The sequence below is a fragment of the Centrocercus urophasianus genome, unplaced genomic scaffold, assembly GCF_019232065.1.
Source record: "Centrocercus urophasianus isolate 14NV4802_14NV808 unplaced genomic scaffold, USGS_Curo_1.0 seq_14, whole genome shotgun sequence".
Taxonomy (NCBI): Eukaryota; Metazoa; Chordata; class Aves; order Galliformes; family Phasianidae; genus Centrocercus; species Centrocercus urophasianus.
In genome coordinates this window covers 39,667,637-39,686,902 of record NW_024884586.1, presented here as the reverse complement: position 1 = coordinate 39,686,902, position 19,266 = coordinate 39,667,637, and the positions used below count along the sequence as shown (strand labels likewise).

General features: G+C 34.4%; 1 protein-coding gene across 1 annotated transcript; it reads right to left on the bottom strand.

Annotated features, from left to right (window-relative positions):
- Positions 1–1,102: 1,102 nt before the first annotated feature.
- On the bottom strand, positions 1,103–19,092 carry AK7 (adenylate kinase 7). The gene is made up of 18 exons (XM_042814287.1): positions 19,015–19,092; positions 18,754–18,933; positions 17,597–17,705; positions 16,128–16,222; positions 15,573–15,683; positions 13,217–13,300; positions 12,617–12,705; positions 12,038–12,128; positions 10,447–10,524; positions 9,578–9,727; positions 9,095–9,223; positions 8,486–8,624; positions 7,359–7,487; positions 6,324–6,380; positions 5,764–5,961; positions 3,694–3,914; positions 2,132–2,290; positions 1,103–1,141 (listed from the first exon to the last, which is right to left on the bottom strand). The coding sequence occupies exons 1-18, from the start codon at positions 19,090–19,092 to the stop codon at positions 1,103–1,105; spliced, it is 2,136 nt and encodes a 711-aa protein (XP_042670221.1).
- Between the last annotated feature and the right edge of the window lie 174 nt (positions 19,093–19,266).

Here is a 19,266-nt window from a genome sequence, read left to right as displayed (position 1 = left end):
GCAGCCTGTAACCTCGGCGCCGCCGGGCTAACGCGGGGCGAGGCTGGGGCGACCCCGCTGAAGGGGTTGACGGGAAGGGGCGAAGCTCTGACGAATGTCTCCGTGCTGGCGCCGGTCGGCCTGGGAGCCTTTAACTGTCATGGAAACTGATGCGGCGCGGCTGCGGGCATTTCGACTCCCGCATCCGTGACCGGTGCCAGGGCCCTCGAGGCTTGAGAAGGGGCCGCCTGCGGAAGGTCCCTCCACCTCGTTTCGTTGAATAAAAGAGAGAATTCTGTTCAGGCGTGGGCTGGCTTTCGTCCCTTCTCACCTACATCAGACCTATTTTCTTTTTTAGATCCCACACGGAGCAGAGAGACTGTTTTCTAATAATAAGCTATGAAAGCCCTGTTTGCAGTAGACTACATCTATCTCAAAGACTAGCCTGAGGTGGAAGTGATCCACAAAGATCAAGTTCAGAACTTCAAACAAACAAAAAAAAATTATGCTTTGCTCAAGCTGCTCAAAAATTTATTCTTAGGAAAGTACATGTACTACATCTATAGCATGTATAGCAATTCCACACAGAAAGCATGTGTCATTGTATTTTTTTAAAGCAAGGGTAAAAATAAGACAGTCTCAAACTATATATTTTTCTAAAGTAACCAATTATTTCATCTTCCGGTGATAGTGATTCAGGTGGTAATCTGGACTGGCAACATCTAGGAACTTAAACATACACACACAAAAAAAAGTGTAAAGAGAATACTTTCCTCAGGCTCCCTGCTTACTTCCTTTATGGATCATAGCAGAAATGCTGTTTAAATACAATATGTAACTGAAAAAATCCAGGAGAAAAAAAAAAATAACCAGATTCTTAAGGTTCACAGTTGGAAGATGATGCATGAAATAGACACATCTGTGTGTTAATCAATGTGCAGTACTTCAGGAGAAGGACTATTAAAAACTTCAATGCCACATACTAGAACAGTGTAAAAAAGCAGACATTTTAAAAATAGTGTTTGAATAAAACTAAGCCTAAGAATTTTTACTGTAAATAACATTGGGAACATTCTCCCTTTCTATTTAGTATTAAATCCTAACAGCTGTAGAAACTGCTATTTCATTTCACATCAGGATTGTTCTTGAAGAGATATTCTGCCTGCAAACAGAAGATTTTCAAAGTCATTTTCAAGCTTCCAGTTTTAAAATGTACATAAGATAACAACAATATACTGGAAAAAAAGTGCAGAAAGTATTAAATGTGTCTAAAATGTCATCTCTGTTGGATACCTATAAGAAGCTTCTTACAAATACACCCACCTCATTTTGTCTCATTTTTTGTAGCATTGACCCCATTTTATTTATTTATTAATTACTCCACAAAAAATTATAGGAAGTACCATAGGGCCTGATTTCTGAACTCAAAAGACTGTATTACGAATAATACAGTTCTTACAAAGTTATGCAGTAAGTAGGAATGATCTCTTACTCCTACAGTAAATGTTCACTCTAAGCTTTTCATTGATTTCATTGAGTTGATAGTTTCTCTTCATTAAAAACAGTGATTGCCTGTCAACAACTTTCCAGGGAATTGAGCAAGAAGAGCATCCATACAGTGACACATTTACAGCATTTGAATCCCTGTGGGAATACAGCGCTGACCCAACTTTCAGCAGAAAGCTGAACTAAGTAACTTCTTGAGGTCCCTCGCAACTGGAATTGTTTTGTGGGAGTCTTACTATATTCACTCATTAATTTGTTTGTGTATTGTAAAGAGATCATTGAAGACTATTGTTCAAATAGTACTGCTGTATCTAGAGGGGTGTAAGCAGAGTAGAGAGTGATGCTTCTCTTCCTACATGTCTCAGCCTTGCAGCAGAATTGGCAGGGTACCATAAAAAAAAAAAGCAGAAGAACCTAAGCACCATAGCAAAACGGGATTGATACAGTGATACAATGTCAAATGATCTCATACAGTTATAGGGTACATTAGTTTTCGCAATAATCACTGTTCACCTGTATTGCACATAATTAATGGTTATAATGCAAGTAGGTTGAAAATAGTTTAAGTGCTTATATTAACAGTCTTTGATCCATTAATATTTTCACTGGGGTTTTTCCTAATGTACAATAATAATAATAACCTTACCAGAAAATCAACTGGATCATCTGGTCTGATCTTACAGCATTCATTTAGCCCTTGCATAAGTGTTGGCATGACATGCCTCATTAAATAGTTTCGTAGTGGAATGGACTGGGCTTCCAATAATTCTTGTTCTTGTTTTTTAACTTCCTCAAAATGTTTATTCTACAAATAATTTACACAGCAACAAAGAATAACATTAATATTAAGTTACTAAATAGTAGAATAGTAGTTGACTAAATAATGATGGCTACCTTAAAAAAAAAAAAAAAAAAAAAAAAAAGAAGTAGTATTAAAAGCCACGAATAGAACTTTAAAACGCAGTTACCAGGAAAAAATATGGACTGCTAAATTTAGAGAACATGGCACACACTAAGGACAGCAAAGAGAGCATGACGAAAACCTCCCTGGCAAAATTATTTTATTCCTCTCATCTTAACGCCTAAAAGAACATCTAAAGTTTTCAGGTTCTCCTATTTCAATAAGATATTTGGGAAATAGACTAGAAAATACTGCACTAGTTTGAGCTAAAAGATCACTCAAAAACATGTTTATTTTCCTCTCATCTTACTCGTTAGTAGCCTTAGTCATATACAGATACAGCAAACAGAAGAGACTTTGAAGACTGCTTTTGCATATCCAAGGCATAGCACAAAAGCAACCATTCATATAAAACTGATAAATTATTTGAAAAAAAATAAGTTTTCCTGTTTAACTGAGTCCAGAAATGCTACAGAATAAACTCTGCGAGTCGCTTTCCTCAAATTGCAGCTGAAGTACAGCCTCAAGGACAAATGAGTAATAGCACAGACTTCTTGAGCACCTGCCTATTTAAAAGGATAGAGTATAGATATTACTTTAATACCTACTTTGGCTCTACATAATGCAGTTCACTTTCTTGAAAGTTAGAATGTTTAAGATATGTTAACTACCTTTACTAATCTCTTAGGCAAGTTTATGGAGAGTACAGAACAGTATTTACTCTTAAATGAAACTGAAAACAAGCACAGAAGAAACTCTTACAAACCAACATCAGAGCAATATTAAATGCACCTATTAAAGGAGCAATTTCAGGTTATAGTTTTCCCACAAATATGTATAGGCATCCTAATGTAAGAAAATTATTTTTCTATAGAATGTCAGTTTCCTTTTAAATAGCTATAACTGGAGATTGTAAAAGAACAGCATTCTGGTGGAAAGGGAATGGAAAAAGAACAAACCACCATGGATTTAGCTGTGATTCAGGTGTGAACAAGAAATTTCTTATAATATGCATTTCACATTATTTGCCTAAAATATCTTTTAGGCGTGGCAAAGTAAAAAAAAAGTATATGCAAATCCTGTGAAGCTGAAGCATCCTTCAGCCTGCCTAAGGCAGTCCTTTTCAACAGTGCCTGGTATATTGAATCGACTGATGCTAGCCAGATCTAAAGTACAATATAAGGAATTAGAGAATTTATGCCACTCTTTCCATGTATTCTTACACAACACTGCTAGAAGCCCTATTGCTTCTACTTTCTATAACACACAAATAATAATGTCTTCCCCAAAAATATGTATTGACTTACCCACTCTTCCCAATTTGCTATCCTTTCAGCCTTTTCCTCAGCTTCTCTACGCTTCCTTTCAGCTTTTTCTTTAGCTTCTCTGGCAAGACATTCCTCAGCTGCTTTGCGTTCCAAACTCTCCTTTTCTTCATCTGTCAAGCCATAATTTCGTGGTTCCCCAATTTCCTTGATGATCTGTTTTACTATAAATCTGTTTTCAGAATCTTCATATTTGGCTACATCTTTAAAACAATACAAGAGAAAACCTTTCAAGACTATTCTTCAATTATCAAGCCAGTAATAACTGCAAGACCTAAGTATATATAGTATTAACGCTGTTAGAATTTTCAATTGTTATATGTTGTTTTGTGTTGCTTATTAATGGTTGTGGGTTTTTTTTTCCCCCAAAGCAAAATGAAATTTTCTACATCTGATTTTCTTTACTAATTTAGGTTAAAATAGTGTGTCTTTCTCAGGAGAAATGTATTAAAATTATTTTTACAACTATTCTGTTTAACACTTGCAGGCTTTTTAAGTTTTGAAGTTTGCAAATGAAGTTATTCTAGTATCAGATATGTTCCTTAGGCCAGTCTTAAATATCACCATATCTACACTACAGGTACAAAACCATCAGCTTCTGAACCTGTATCTCCACGTAGGTTACATAATAGGTTGCTAGCATTAGCATTGGCAACAAACTCCAGTTTTTTCACTCTTGCTTCTCATCTCTTTCACTGATTCAGACAGAAGATACTAAATTATAGCTAATACAATTATTCTAAGCATGCACATCTGTCATTTGAATCTGAAGTTCGTACTCTGGTGATTAATCAAGGTAGAAATCTAACATGATTCTACATAATGAAATTCCTTTTAGACTTCTTCATTCTCAGTATATTGAGAATTACATTCCTGAAGTATTCCAAACAAGTATTTTTATGCCATCAGTACATAAATTCCGCAATTTTAGCTGCTGCTGGATATAAAAATCACAGTGCAAGACAACTTTTTAATCACTTAAAATACTGCTAAGAACATTCTTGGCATTGAATTTGAGGACTTAAAGAATGCAGCCTTTTCTCAGATGATCAAGCAAGACTGCAACATGAATATCACAGCAGTCATAATTAAATACATATCTACTAAAGATATATTTTAAATTAAAAAATAAAAACCTTGATTCTAAGGGAGAGAAAAGATCACCAAAAGTCCTCATAAATTGAGATAAAAGGAAACTATTATAACTTGAGTATTCCTTTTTGTAGAACATCTAATAGGCACATGCCATTATCTCCACTTTGCAGATGAAAATGACAATGCACAAAGGTAACTGATTTGCAGACTTCATGAAGTGAGTTACTGTAGTGAAATATGATTTCCAGAATCTTGAAGCCTACTTCCTTTGTACTAATCATATTTCAGGCTCAGGAAAAAAAAATATCTTATAATGTAATTCATAAGGCCATATGTTAAGATCTTCTAAAATTATAGTGGAAGAAACATTTGACTAATGTGATTCAGTATTTAATGAATCAACACAGTTCAACAATTTTCCACTAAGGCCAGTAAATACAGACAACTTCCTTCAGAATCTGACTTAAGTCAGTTATCTGTTTAAATCTGATGATATTAATTCAGCACTTCTTATAAACCAACTGCAGCATCAGCCACAATGGAAAAGTAGAGTAAAGACAGAGTTGAAGATTTCTCACAGAAGTTATCTTTGTAGTCAGTCTTTATATAAAGATATATACTTACCTACTTCAGTGGACAGCAATATACTACTATGCCAGTCCAGAAAGATGGCAAGAGCAGAGGTCCATAAATGATGTCATATAATTAATTTGCCAATTGGACTGCAAAACTGAATGATTAAAACAAAACCTGATCTATAAAACATATTACCTATAGATTCTAATGAATCCGTATGAACATACAGATATTTTTGCAGGTATTTAATTAAATACTTGTTGTATTCTGATATGTTAATGAAAATACTATTTATATATGTAATATACTTTTTCAAATTTAAATTTTGTGACAATAGGAATTTTTATTCATACTTCAGCTAAGAATTTTATTATTTCATACCAATAAACTGAGGATGTATTTCAAGTTCATCAAAATAGTTGAGAACAGTTTCATCTTCTGCATTTATCTCCCTGAAGTTATTCAAAGATTGCAGAAATCGGTCCTGAGTATAATGAGTTCCAGCAACAACGCTTTCTGGCAGATTTATTATTCTGTTTTTAAGAAATTCATCCGATGCAGTCAAAGATATCACAAATTCTGTGAAGAAGAACACATTATCCTTGACTTTTCCTCTTTCACATCTATCTTCTTTCAATAATAAATTTGAACTCACAAATGAACACAAATAGATACATAATGTAAATATAAACCAACAGCTGATGGCATTTTCACAAGAAGGGAATAAGAAGAACACACAAAGCAAGTCAAAACTCTCATTTTCATTAATTGCTCGCTTTCAAATATTACAGCAACCATGTTTCATGAATAAGACATTTTGTTTATCTTCAACGTAACATGAACAGATTGAGTGATATTTTGGACTTCTTGTTGGTGACAGCAATATTTGAAAGCTTTTTTTGTTGTTGTTGTTTATTTGTTTGTTTTTAAGTCAAACTTACCAGGTGTGATTATTTCATCATATTTAGGAATTTTGTTTGTAATTTCTTCTTCTTCCACTAAAACAAAAATAATATGTAATTGAGATTATCATTTGAAGTAGCAATACTTTTGTATTTACAAATAACTTCTCCTATACAAATACCGTTTAAAAAATAATTCCCAACAACAATGATAATTTGAATAATCTGAACTGTACACTGCTTTAGAGAGAGCTGTTAAGGAATCCATGCTTTCAGCCACCGCAAATTTATCACAGGACACTAATAGCTGTTTAACTATTCAGCAAAGCATTCTTTTGCATATGCAGTTACAAAATATGTCCATACTACTTTTCTGTCCCTGGCCTCTCCTGCTGCTTTATATTTTCCTCCACCAAAGAGACACAGCTTGGAACAGTGTGCAGAAATGGCTTGGAACGGTGTGGTTAAAATGGTTTATGATGCTATCTGCTCTACTCCACCAGTTGGCTCAACTCCTTGATGAGTAACAGCTGAACAAGGTGGTTTATAACCAACCACATTAAAATGAACAAGACTAGATTTTGTTTTTCTTAAAATCCTATCCTTTAATTTATGGAGTTGATTCTTGCTTTTCATACACAGACAGTGCTGGCTAACATTTGAAACATATACTGCAGAATTCCACTTACGTTTCATCCCTTGAAGCTCATGTAATACACCCACTCTAACTCACAGAACATGAACTGGTGGAACCCCCTCACTAAGTAGCTCTTGTATATTATGAAGAAAAATCTGTCTTAAAGCTGTCTTGTGTAGAGTGGTTCAACATGGAAAGTATCGTTCTTATTTGTGTATTTAGTATGTTGCCAGCCAAGGTCATTTCAGAAACATCTTGCTTAATATGTTTAACAATCCATTACAATCCTTCTTAAATTTTTAAAGCATCACATGAAAGCAACTTTATTCTGCTCTGCAGTCAAAACAGTGTTGATACACTTAAACTAATAAGATACTGAGAAAAATAAAAGTTATGACAGTACTAGCAGCAATAAAAACAAAAGCAGAAGTACTTACAGTTAAAAAGATCTTTTGCCTGGTCATAGGTCTTTGGAAACCCATCCAAAACATACCCTTGATTTCTACAAGGCATAGATTTAAGCTTATCTTTAAAGAGTGTAATAACATACTGATCATCTAGACGACCTAAAACAAAAAGAAGGTTATTAAGTACCTAGCTTATGAAAAAAAAGAATATCTGAAATTATTCTACTAACAGTTCTATTCATTTAGAAGAGACAATTTTTTAGACTACAAAAAAACCCATATTTTAAATCTCTATGTGCTGTTAAAGGTTTATAGAATATAAAGCTATATATGGATAGCTTTTGTATTAAGAGAATATAAAGCTATATATGTAGCTATAAAATTACAACTATATAAATGTTGCAATCATACAAACATTGGAGCTTTAGGGATACAAAACATGAAATTAGATATTTTAGAATAATTCAGTTGGACTTCTATGTAAAAAGAAAAGAAAAAAGCATGTGACAAACCAAATGTTTGATTTTTACAACTAACAGAATTAAAGTAAGACAAAATAAAGTGAAGTAGGCTTTACAAGTTCTGTTTACAGATAAATAGACTGATAAAGTAACTCATCAATTTAAGCTACTTATTGAGAAAGTATACCGTAGTAAAAAAGTTTGTTGTTACCTAGTTTTTACCCTCTTGCAACCATTGCCACCAGTTTCCTATGTTGTTTTGCTTCAGCTACTAGTAGCATTAATTTATAATAGTTAAGACTAACTTTAAAATATGTTACATCTTAAAAGGCATTATCATTTTTAACAACAAAATAGGGCGTGAAGACTAAATACTGCCAGTACTCTTCTTTCTTACTGGAATACTTTACTTCACAAATTCAACACTGACATACTTCACCTTTTACTTTGAATTATTTAAATTGTGCAGTTTGTTCTGAGAAAAAAAAAAAAAAAAAAAAAAAAAAAAAAAAACTGAAAAAAAAAAAAAAAAGATCTGGCTAAGGATCTAAAGATACTGAATACAGAGTGATTACACATATATACGTATACACACACACAAACACACAGATATATAAATACAATTGAGTGAAAAAAAATATAAAATATATAAAGAAGTAGAAAGATAATGCCACTTTAGTACTTATTATTTCCTACCTGCATTCTGCTCCATGCTTTCTTTAATTCCAGCTAACAACTCATGTGCTTCTTCTACATTTTCACCCTCTTCTTCATCATCTTCTCCCTCTTGTCTCACACTGTCTGAGTCTACTTCTTTAGGAGCCACAATTCTCTCCTGAAAGTGAGATGAGAAACGTGAATTGGCTCAGAAATTCTATGGCCAAATTTTCTCACATACATTGATGTAATAAAAAACCAACCCCGGGGGGGGGGGCCCCCCCCAAAAAAAAACACCACCACACCACCAACCAAACAACCAAAACAACCCATGTATACTCCTGGACAGTGAGATACTGAGTAATGTGCAGTCTTGTAAAAGGATTTTTGAGTCTAAGTTCAGTGCATCCCCAAGAATCATAAGCATGTCAAAAATGTTTCTATTCTAAAGTCTGAAATGTTTTAGTAATGTATTTTTCAGGTCAGAAAAGGAGACAAGAAAGTGTGTAATGCCAACAGTCATCAGTATATTGTCATTTCTCAAAACATTTTGTTGGAATATGATTACTGCCTTTGGTCATTCTTAAATACTAAATTATGGAGTTTATGTTCATTTCAAATGATGCCAAGCATCTTAAAGTCACACACCAGTTTTGCAATTGATTCGGAAATCACATCTTTAATCTTAATATGATGTAGCTTGTAGTGTTTGCAGATCTCTTCAGCAATGGTAGATTTGCCAACCCCTGGAGGACCATGAATGTAAATTTTGAGAGGCTGAGAAAAAAAAAAGATGAAGATGTAACATCATTCAAACAATACAGATTTTTTCTTTATATAAAATGAACAATTTTTCCCTATTGCTAATAGGAAATAACTAATCATTTAAACTAAATGTTTTAGATTAATTCATAGTATGAGCATCATCTATATCATCCGCTGCCTTTGAGTAACAGTTAATTTAGCAGTACAATGTCAATTCAATTTTCAATTATCTTCACTTATTTTATGTCACTATCAGTCTTTTATGTATTCTTACTAAAAGAAATGAAAGCTTTTATTTGTATAACCATTTCTGTTTGAAAAAAAAAGAAAATGAGCACTTGAGAATAGCATATACCAAACCATTACCAGAAGTCCTCGACTTTGCTTGTACTCTTCAACAATCTGTTCAATGTTATCCACCAGCCCTGTTTGAGCAACCCACTTTATGTTGAAAGCCTCTTTCAAAAACATAGCTTCCATCCGCAGGTTCACAAGCAACATATCCACATGTGTTTGCTGAAGGAGCAAAACAACGTTTATTTAACATACGTAAGCTCTGCGTCTTAAAAGAATATTGTTGGCTTCAAGTAGAAACTAAAATGGAGGGTAGAGAACAGAAAGAATTTAAGCACAGGGAAAGCAGGTTTGCGTGCAAACATTTTAAGTTTTTTTTTTTTTTTTTTAATATATATTTTCCATATATATTTAAGTAATGTCAAAACACACACCACTGAGCAATTTTTCAATACTACTCAGAGGTCTCATACTGTCCACAGGAAAAAAACATTATTTCAGAAATTCATTAAGGGCAATCTTAAAAATAGCAGGGTTCTAATGTATTTATTTCACATATGAACAGTTTATTCCAGACAAGCAGATGAAGACATCTTAATTTACATATACTGTGTTCATCATGCCCATAGTACTTCATTTTATTTACAAATTATTATTTTCCTCTAAGTTTCATCAGCATGCTCTAGTATGCTTAGTACACCACCAACATGATTGCTTCACTGCTTTTCTAGATCAAGCTATAACTCCTTAAAAAACATGTTTGCTTGCTTATTTTCTATGCTTATTTCTAGCCATATTTTAGAGTTATATTTTTTGACTGAAATGATATATATGTATATATGTGTGTGTGTGTGTGTGTGTATTTCATGATATGATACACCTAAATTTAAATTCTTCCATTATGTAGAAAAAGGAAAAACAAAACAAAACAAAAAACTAACCGTTAACTCTTTACTTAAGAATGCATTTTCTTGTGGAATGTTCTCAATTTTTCCTGGTCCAACATTTTTACTGATACACTGTAAAGAAAATAAAATAGTAATACATATATTCAGTGAGATTCTTAGGGGAAAAAAAAAAAAATTCTAGAAATAAAAAGTATCATTTTTATTTTATGTCACACTATATCTGAAAAATCAGTATACTGATATGATTTACTGATCAAAGAACATTATACTAACTTTAACTTTTGTGTTAGTATTACACAGCTCTTTTTCACTATATATCGCCTCCTCTTCAGTGCTTGCAACAAACCCAAAAACAGATAAGTGTTCCAAAGCTCTTAAATCTATGTAATTTCTTATTGCTTAAGATCAATTATGAGACCTATTTTATCTCTCAGCATTTTCACTTCAGATTCCTTACATGTTTAGTTCTGTTAACAGTCATGAAATGTTTTCAGATCAATGGAACACCATCAGCTCTCCATGCTACTATCTCCAGTTCATCATTAAATAGATATTAATTACTAAAAAACAGACGTAAAAACAGATTTCAAATAAACACTAGATTCCATAAAATCATGAAAACTGCTATCAAATTTACACGTATTCTAGTATTCTGTCTCAAAGAGTTTCAATTAACGGATACCTAAATGAAAGTAAGAATAGGAAAAACATATGTGATATCTTTTCCAAGTATCTCTTCAACTATTTTCAGTTCAGAGACTTCCTGAATTAGAAATACCTATCATACATTTAAGTAACTCTCACCTAAGTACCTTTCCAGTCTTCCTCTGAGCTGATACAGTTCCCTGACAAAATAGCTCTTTGCAACACTCTCTACAATACTAGCAACATCTTACCATCACAAAAACTGTCAATTTACAACTGCCCTCAGTTTACTATTCTGTAAACAAACACATAGTCATGAAAGGATCCTCCCAACTTTCATTGGGGAATCTATATCAATTCATTCTACAGTATTCCCTATACCTACTTCAGTTTAATAAAGAACCCCTAGCAAGTCACATACAGATGTCTTCAAGCATTAAGATGCTTCACAGCTTGAACTGGTGATTGAGCACATGGTGAAAGGGTGTGTCTTGCCTAGGGAGCACAGGCAAATTGTTTGCACCTGTGTTCCTTCATGTGACCAGAAGGATGGACCCAAAGTGGAGCCACGCTGGGCTCATTTAAGAGCCAGCCACTGCTGGAAGAGCTAAATCTTTAGGATTTAGGCTGCTTCCTCAGGAATATTGTAGGGTGAGAGAGTCCCTTTACCAGTTGAGTGAGTTCAGCTCTTCTTTCTGTGTGTGATTATTGGCCTACCTACAAATACTGTGTCTGGTGTCACTAAGAATCTGTCTGAAGAAATTTTGCTTCTTTATGAGCAGAACAGCTGTTAAAGTTAATTCTGTAGCATCTGCCCCAAGCAATACATTTTGTTTAAAGAACAGAACCCTTAGAGGACTCCACAATTATTTTATTTTTTATTACACAAGATAATTTGGGAAGCCTAGAGACTTCTACTTATATAAAAATGTCTAGTTTTAATAATACTGTAGGTACCTGAAAAACAAAAATTCCTTACCTTTATTAATTCTTGAAAAGTGTGCACAGACTCATCTACTGCAAGTATGTAGTGAAACTTTGGCCTGTGGTCTGCTATGTTTTGTAACACCCTAGAATGTAGGAGGTACAGTTAAGGCTAGTAGTTTGAGAAGCATATTGGCCTTTCCTTGTGAGATGTGTTTCAGAAGCAGTCCTAATACAAAGTTGTTTTCATGTATATTTTCCTCAATAAAGAAGCACAGATAAGAATTTTTTTGTAAGGAAGATAAAAGGATAAAAAGCAACACCTTTACAAAATAGTAAATTAAGCTATAGAGTCCATGATCCATTTTCAGTTCTGTGCCCATTAACTGATACTGTGCTTTATGTACAGTGCAGCAAGAAATCTCTTAACTGCATAGCATCCGTGCAACACATACGTAAGGTTTCCAGAAGGCACATCTAGGATTGAAGAAACTGAACTCTCTGTGTCCTCGAAAAGAAGAGACAAATAGCTTTCTTAAGTCCAATTTAAAAGTCTTGGTGCTCTCCTAACAGGTTTGGAATTGTTACCTAGTTTGTTATCAATGACTGTGCAAGTGAAACATTATTTACTTACCCTGCTAAATCACGAACATGAATAGTTGGAATATAATTGTTTCCATTTCCAAAAACAGGTATTGCATTAGTCTCGCTAAGCCAACCTATCTGAAAATAAAAGTGGATAATGAAGTTAGAAGGAAAAGGTATTTGTGTACTGGCACATTTACGTATTCAAGATTTTAAAATTCAATTTATGGAACGATTACTGGACCACAGTAAACAACTCTGAGTATAGTAGCAGCCTACAAAAAAAACCAAACTTTTTTAAAGAAAACTCTTTGGTTCTGCCACATGTTATTTTTAATACTTTGTAATAAAAATAAGAACAATGAAAAGACTTTTTTTCTCATTGCATCGATGAGATGGATATGTTCTGATTGCAGAGTGCAAATGGAGATACTGTTAAAAAGTTATGGAGAAGCTAAAAAACATACACAGCCAAAAGAGTGGAAATCACTTTAATTATAGCTAAAACTCTTATCAAAGGGATCAAGTAATAAATTCCATTCACAGGAACATTAAGCCTATGATATCAAAACTATTATACATGTATTTAATTCCAATGCAAATTGCCCTTAAATATTAGACAAACCTTCAAATATACTTGGATATCTACCTTAAAAAAGTAGTGTAAGACTCCTTCCTCAGCTCCATACTGAATTCCTGAAGCAACAACATAAGTTGAAAATGCTTGTTTGTTCTGTGAAGTAAAATTAACAAGAGTTTTATAATAAGATGGTATTGCTAATGGAATACTAGCTCTTGAAAACTTGAGAACTTGTATATCAAATGTAGAAAGTATTTAAATCATCTCTCTTTAAAATTTGGAGCTAGATCAATCATTGCATAGCTGCTAGTTTTGTCAGTCTTACTGGTAATATTTCCTTAAAAAACAAACAAACAAAAAAGCTCAGAATTGGTGTATCTGCATTTGAGCTGAAATTATAAAAGATTCTTAAAAGTTAAGAAATTGGAAGTTAGGTACATCAGTGAAGTGATCAGAGTAAAATACACTTCCATTTTCTTTTTCCAAGAGATATAACTAAAATTTGTGGAAGCTTTCTTTCCTAATTGTATTGTTTGTATTTGATTGCCTACAGAACTGGAAAATGGGAGTCCAATACTTCTGTAATTGTTTTGCTTTAATTGTGATATAAAATCTTAAACAAAATCAGTAGACTATAAAGTGTTTTCCTACCCATACATCATGGTCAGCCCTTGTATCTTTTTGCTGACCAGAAATACCAACCTGGTTGTAAATTTACCTGTTCTGGTTGACTGTTTATGTAAAATGATACTGCTTTGATCACTAGTGAGAATGGTTACATACACAGAAGAAACAATATTTAAATCACCCTAAGGAGAGAAATTTCTAGCAAGTTTTTTAATGGAGGACCACTTCGACATTTTTAAGTTGAAACAAGATTGTCAAATAATTCTGGTTTTCTAAAGATCTCAAACTTGCACTTACCAACAGAGAGAATAAACATCTAGACTTTGCATGTGAAAAAAAAAATATTTTGCTACAGTCTTCATATTATTTCAGAAATATAAAACAATGAAGTCTGTTAGCCAGTATTGGATTGTATAATTAAAGCATCATCTACAGAGATGCCAGGTATATATCACTATACTGTATTTGTGTAATGCATTTGTATATTTCTGCTACAAAATAAATCTTTGTAATAAAAACTATTTCAACTCAATTGAACACAGCAACTTGTTATTAATCACATGTAATATTACAATCAGAAGTTATTATAGATAACACAAGTTCTCCTCCACTAACTTTTCTTGAGTAGATAGAAACTATTCATAACCTAAGAACAGCTGCTCCCAGGTTTGTTCTGGACAGACTGCACATGTGCTCCAGGAGAAGGTACACTAATTTCTGTTTCCCAGCAGGAAAAACCTGACCCTTGTGAAAGCATAGGAAAGGCCATTTCTCATCTACCCAAAGAGCAGGGAGGCAGTAGGCCATTTTATCACTGACCTCGCAGTAGGTTCTGCACCACTTATGGAACACAAACCACAGTTCATCACCCAGAGAAATACAATGCAGTAAAACAGATCCAATTCCTTACAAAAACAAACAAACAAAAACTATATAGTGGCACGAGTCACACATCTGAATTTACTACTTGAGATCAGTTGGATATATGTCATGAATAAAATGAAGCAATGATTTGGTAAGCTCCAGTTACACACAACATATTCAGTCACTGTTAAAGACGTTCAAGTTACCATGTAATTTTCATTGAAGCCACTAGATGTCACATTTCAGCTATTATAATCAGCCCTGGGCTTGGCTGTTCTGTTTGATGGTTAGTTTCATTCTAATAAGAAGTTTCAAGTGGGAATGGCTTTAAATTGATGGGTTCAGGATCTGGGCTGCCATTGAGAACAGAGCTGGGAGATGAGCTATCTGTGGTAGCAGATGTTTTTTTGGGATTCTGAACTCATCAGTACCTCTGAATCAGCAGCTTGTCTCAGAAAAGCTGCATGCCGTATCTTTTTGCTACAAAGAAAGAGGTAAAAATCTTACGCTTGAGATTTCCCCACACAAGCTCCAGTTTTAATTCTCTCTTGTACAACCAACATAATAGCGTTGTTCTTTTTTTAAATTGAGATAAGCATGATTTACTCAGTAGATATTGAAAAATAACATTGGGATCTGTATTATGAATTCTGTAATTTAAATATAACTATTATCTATTAATTCTAAAACACGGCCTTTTCTATGCTTAGCTTTTTATTACTAAGGGATGATATTCACATTTATTAAAGGTATAATGCGCTACAAATTTAATCAAATACTTGATAACTTTCATTATTAAGATAACACAGTAGGATGACTTCAGTATGTTTTTGTTTTTCAGTTTTTGTAAAGAAGCTTATTTAAAAACAAACAAACAAAACAAAACAAACAACAACAACAACAACAACAAAAACCAGAAAAGGTCTTAACATACATTTTTTCCAAGTTTGAGAACAAGTTTTTCAGCATTTATGTGATCCATAAAGTTAGGATGAGGTTTTCTTCTACGATAATCTTCCTCAGTAAAAGGAATCTCGGAATCCTCCTAGGAAGAAAAAAATGCAACTGTTACACAAGTCGTACAACTGAATATTTTTTAAAAGCCTATATGTTTTAAAAGAAGTTGTTAAAATATTTTTTTAAATCTCTTTTTCTTTAATTTGAAATGCTTAGAACCTCTAAAGATGATACTTGAGAGAGTATGTCCAAGCAGTCCTAATGTCTGCCCATCATAGTATCTCATTGCCTATGCTTGTCTGTTTGGTGGAATAGGTTTAACAGGTCAAGCCCCCACTTACCAATGGGTATTGAAGTGTAAGGTCCACAAAGAAAAAATATACTTAATAATAGCACATGAAGTTAGTGTTTTTGAAGTACACACTGCAGTACTTTAAATGAAATTAACAAATAAATCAAATGGAAATATTTATTCATTTATTTTCCATTAAATGGAAATGGTAAGAGAAGAGTGTTCTCTCATATTACTTACTGGGTCAGAGGGGTTGCTTTTTGCCCAACTCATTACTGTTGAAATGAGGATGAACGTTTTTGGTGCTGCAAAATGCTCTATTTCCATATGTAGGGCTGTTAAATGAAAGCGAAGGATTAAATCTATTTAGACTACATTACACAAATGTTATATTTTCTTTTGGCCCTGTATATATACATTTATGCTATAGTGCTATGTGTTCAGTGTTTTGAAGTAAATACCCTTTATTTTGCTTGGTGTAAAATAGAAATGAACCAATGATAAAAAGAAAGCAAATAAAAAATAATGTGTAACCGTGTGGTCAGTAATTAACATGATCTATACAGAGCTGAGTATCACAGAAAAAGAAACAAAGAAACAATGTATACTAGAAAATGCTTCATCTTCTTTGACAGCTGAGATACTGAAAGAAGTGTGCTTGTTGTAACTGAAACAGCTTGTCCAAAATTCAAGGAAGTTTCTTTAATTCAGAGCAAAACTATTAAACAGTAAGCAGGAAAGAAGAACTTAGTTTAACTAAATTTAAGATGAAGAGCAATATTGCACTGTCACCATAAAATGATTCCAGACACCATTAGAATTTGGTTATGACCATTAGGAGAAAGGTGTAGAAAAACTGTTAATGATATTTTTAATAACAGATTTAAGTAAAAATCTGTTAAGATCATAGAATCATATAATGGCTTAGGTTGACAGGGACCCCAAGGATCATCCAGTTCCAAACCCCTGCCATGGACCTCCAGATCTGGTACTAGGCCAGGTTGCCTGGGGCCCCATCCAACCTGATCTTGAACACCTCCAGGGACAGAGCATCTACAGCCTCTCTGGGCAGTCTGTTCCATTACCTCACCACTCTCTCTGTGAAAAACTTCCCCCTAACATCCAATCTAAACCTTCACGCATTGACTTTAAAACCATTCCCCCTTGTCCTATCCCCATCTACCCAAGTAAAAAGCTGATTCCCCTCCTATTTTATAATCTTTTAAATACTGGAAGGCTGCAACGAGGTGTCCTTGTAGCCTTCTTTTCCCCAGGCTGAACAAGCCCAGCTCCCTCAGCCTGTCTTCGTAGGTGAGGTGCTCCAGACCTCTGATCATCTTCACGGCCCTTCTATGGACCCTCTCCAACAATTAAGATAATTAGATAAAACATAGAAACATTGAAGTTGGGTGAACATTTTCTCCTGTGAGCAAATACAAATGGATAAGATGACAGTAGATATTTTTTTTTGAAATAGCTGTCCACACAGCTATGTCACTTCAAGTGTTGGACCATCCTATGACCAAGGAGCGATGGGCCATGGAATGCACATGAATTAATTGAACAATTCATGCATCATTTCCCCAGCAAGGAATCCAGTTTTATATTATAGTGAACTATAAATTACAGGTTAATTTGTTAGACATCTATAGTAAACTTTAGTGGCTGTATAGAAAACAGTTTTCTGTTCAGTTGATAGCTGTACTAACCAGAAGCAGCCCATGTTGCTTCCTCGATTTGGTTTGCATCCTCAGTGATATTATATAAAATAATGTCACATTCAAGCAAATAACTTAAGAGCTCTTTCTGAGAGGAGACCTGAGGGAAAAGAATAGTTAAAAATTGTTTATTAAAAAAAAAAAAAAAAAAAAAAAAAGGAAAAAACCTAATAGACAAAATTCCTTTTCAAATTTAGAAATGGTAGAATGTAGTTTTCTTGCTGTACTCATGTCAAACTATTTGTCAGTGAAAAGTAAAGCAACTGAAGGCAAATTAATTGCTGAAACTTCTGATTTACAATTCACATTTACATAGTTCAAAAGGACATGCAATTTTAGGATTTGTATTTTCAGTATACTTGTTAATATCACAAATATATCTATGGCTTCTATAGCCATTTTGAACAAGAATCGGGTGGCAAAATGGAAACACAGAAAAATCAGTTTCCTTACAAAACAACATCCCATCTTTTTGCTAACACAGATTGTGTGCATCACTCAAATAAGTCCAACAAACAATCTGTATGACAGCAGCACTTGAGATTACATAGTTACCCATATTTACTTTTTATTAAAATAAAGACTCATCTGTCTTTATTAATAGAATTTCAGATCAAAAGGCTCATATTTTTGAAGAGATTCTGGATAATCAACTTGATGGTTACAAACAATTTTGGTTTCAGAAAATAATAATCAAGCCTCCTTCAGTTAACTGAACTTTGGATGTACATGCAAAAAGTATGTATTTGGAACAGTTAGCTGCTAGTGACAGCTGTTATGCCAGTGAAGTGTTAAGGAGGGAAGATGCTTTGTTCACAGTACTACTACGGTTAGGTTAGAAGATATGAGAGAGACAACATTGTGTTTTGAGGGAAAAAGAAAACAGATCTGTGGGTGATCAGGGTAGACAACATGTCCAGAACTGTTGTTTTATTTAAAAAATAATCTTTTTTTTAAGACCGGATTCCTTTGTTTTAATATTTGTTATATCCGAACAAGCAGGGAGGAGACAACAGGGTGCAGAGGAATAAACATGTGTAAAACTTCCTGCAACAATGGGAGAACACTTCATTAATGAGGATCATTTACGTGCCTTGCAATATTTATAATGCTGTCTAACAATGACCTGAAATAAGGTTATGACTTACTGCATATGTTTCCTCTGCAAAGCGTGGTTTAATACTCTCTGGCTTAGAGAGAGTCCCCACTATTTGGTAGAGTCCCTCCTTTGGCCTCCTGGAAACTTGAGCCTCCGAGCGATTCTCACTATCCTCCTCCTCTCCTTCCACGCTTTCTAGCGATGCTCCGACAACACAACTGGATAAATACTGAAACATACAAGACGCACGTTTGTCTCCCCCCCTCCCCAGGTCCCCGCTGCACTGCCCGCCGCGGGCCCGTTCCCCAACCTCGCCGATGCTGCGGCCGCAGTAGGAATCGAGGTGGTTGAGGAAGATCCGCCGGCTCCGCGCAGCGCCCGCCGCCATGGCCGCAACTGCGGCGGCGGCGACGCGACCCGTTGCTAAGGGCGGGAAGCGCTGGGCGGAGGCTTTCGCGGCCTTGCCATCACCTCCTGCTCGAGGGCCTTCTGCAGGGGGACGTTATTCCCGACTTCCTGACAGCGGTCAGGGCAAGATTTAGTACTGCTGAGAGAAAAAAAA

Bases quoted from the DNA above. Each gene is read 5' to 3' on its own strand.
- AK7 (XM_042814287.1), bottom strand. From the start codon at position 19,092: ATGGCGGCGGGCGCTGCGCGGAGCCGGCGGATCTTCCTCAACCACCTC. The intron at 18,934-19,014 runs GTTGGGGAACGG...TGTATGTTTCAG, and splicing joins GCGGCCGCAGCATCGGCGAG to TATTTATCCAGTTGTGTTGT. The intron at 12,129-12,616 runs GTAAGTAAATAA...CCTACATTCTAG, and splicing joins CATGTTCGTGATTTAGCAGG to GGTGTTACAAAACATAGCAG.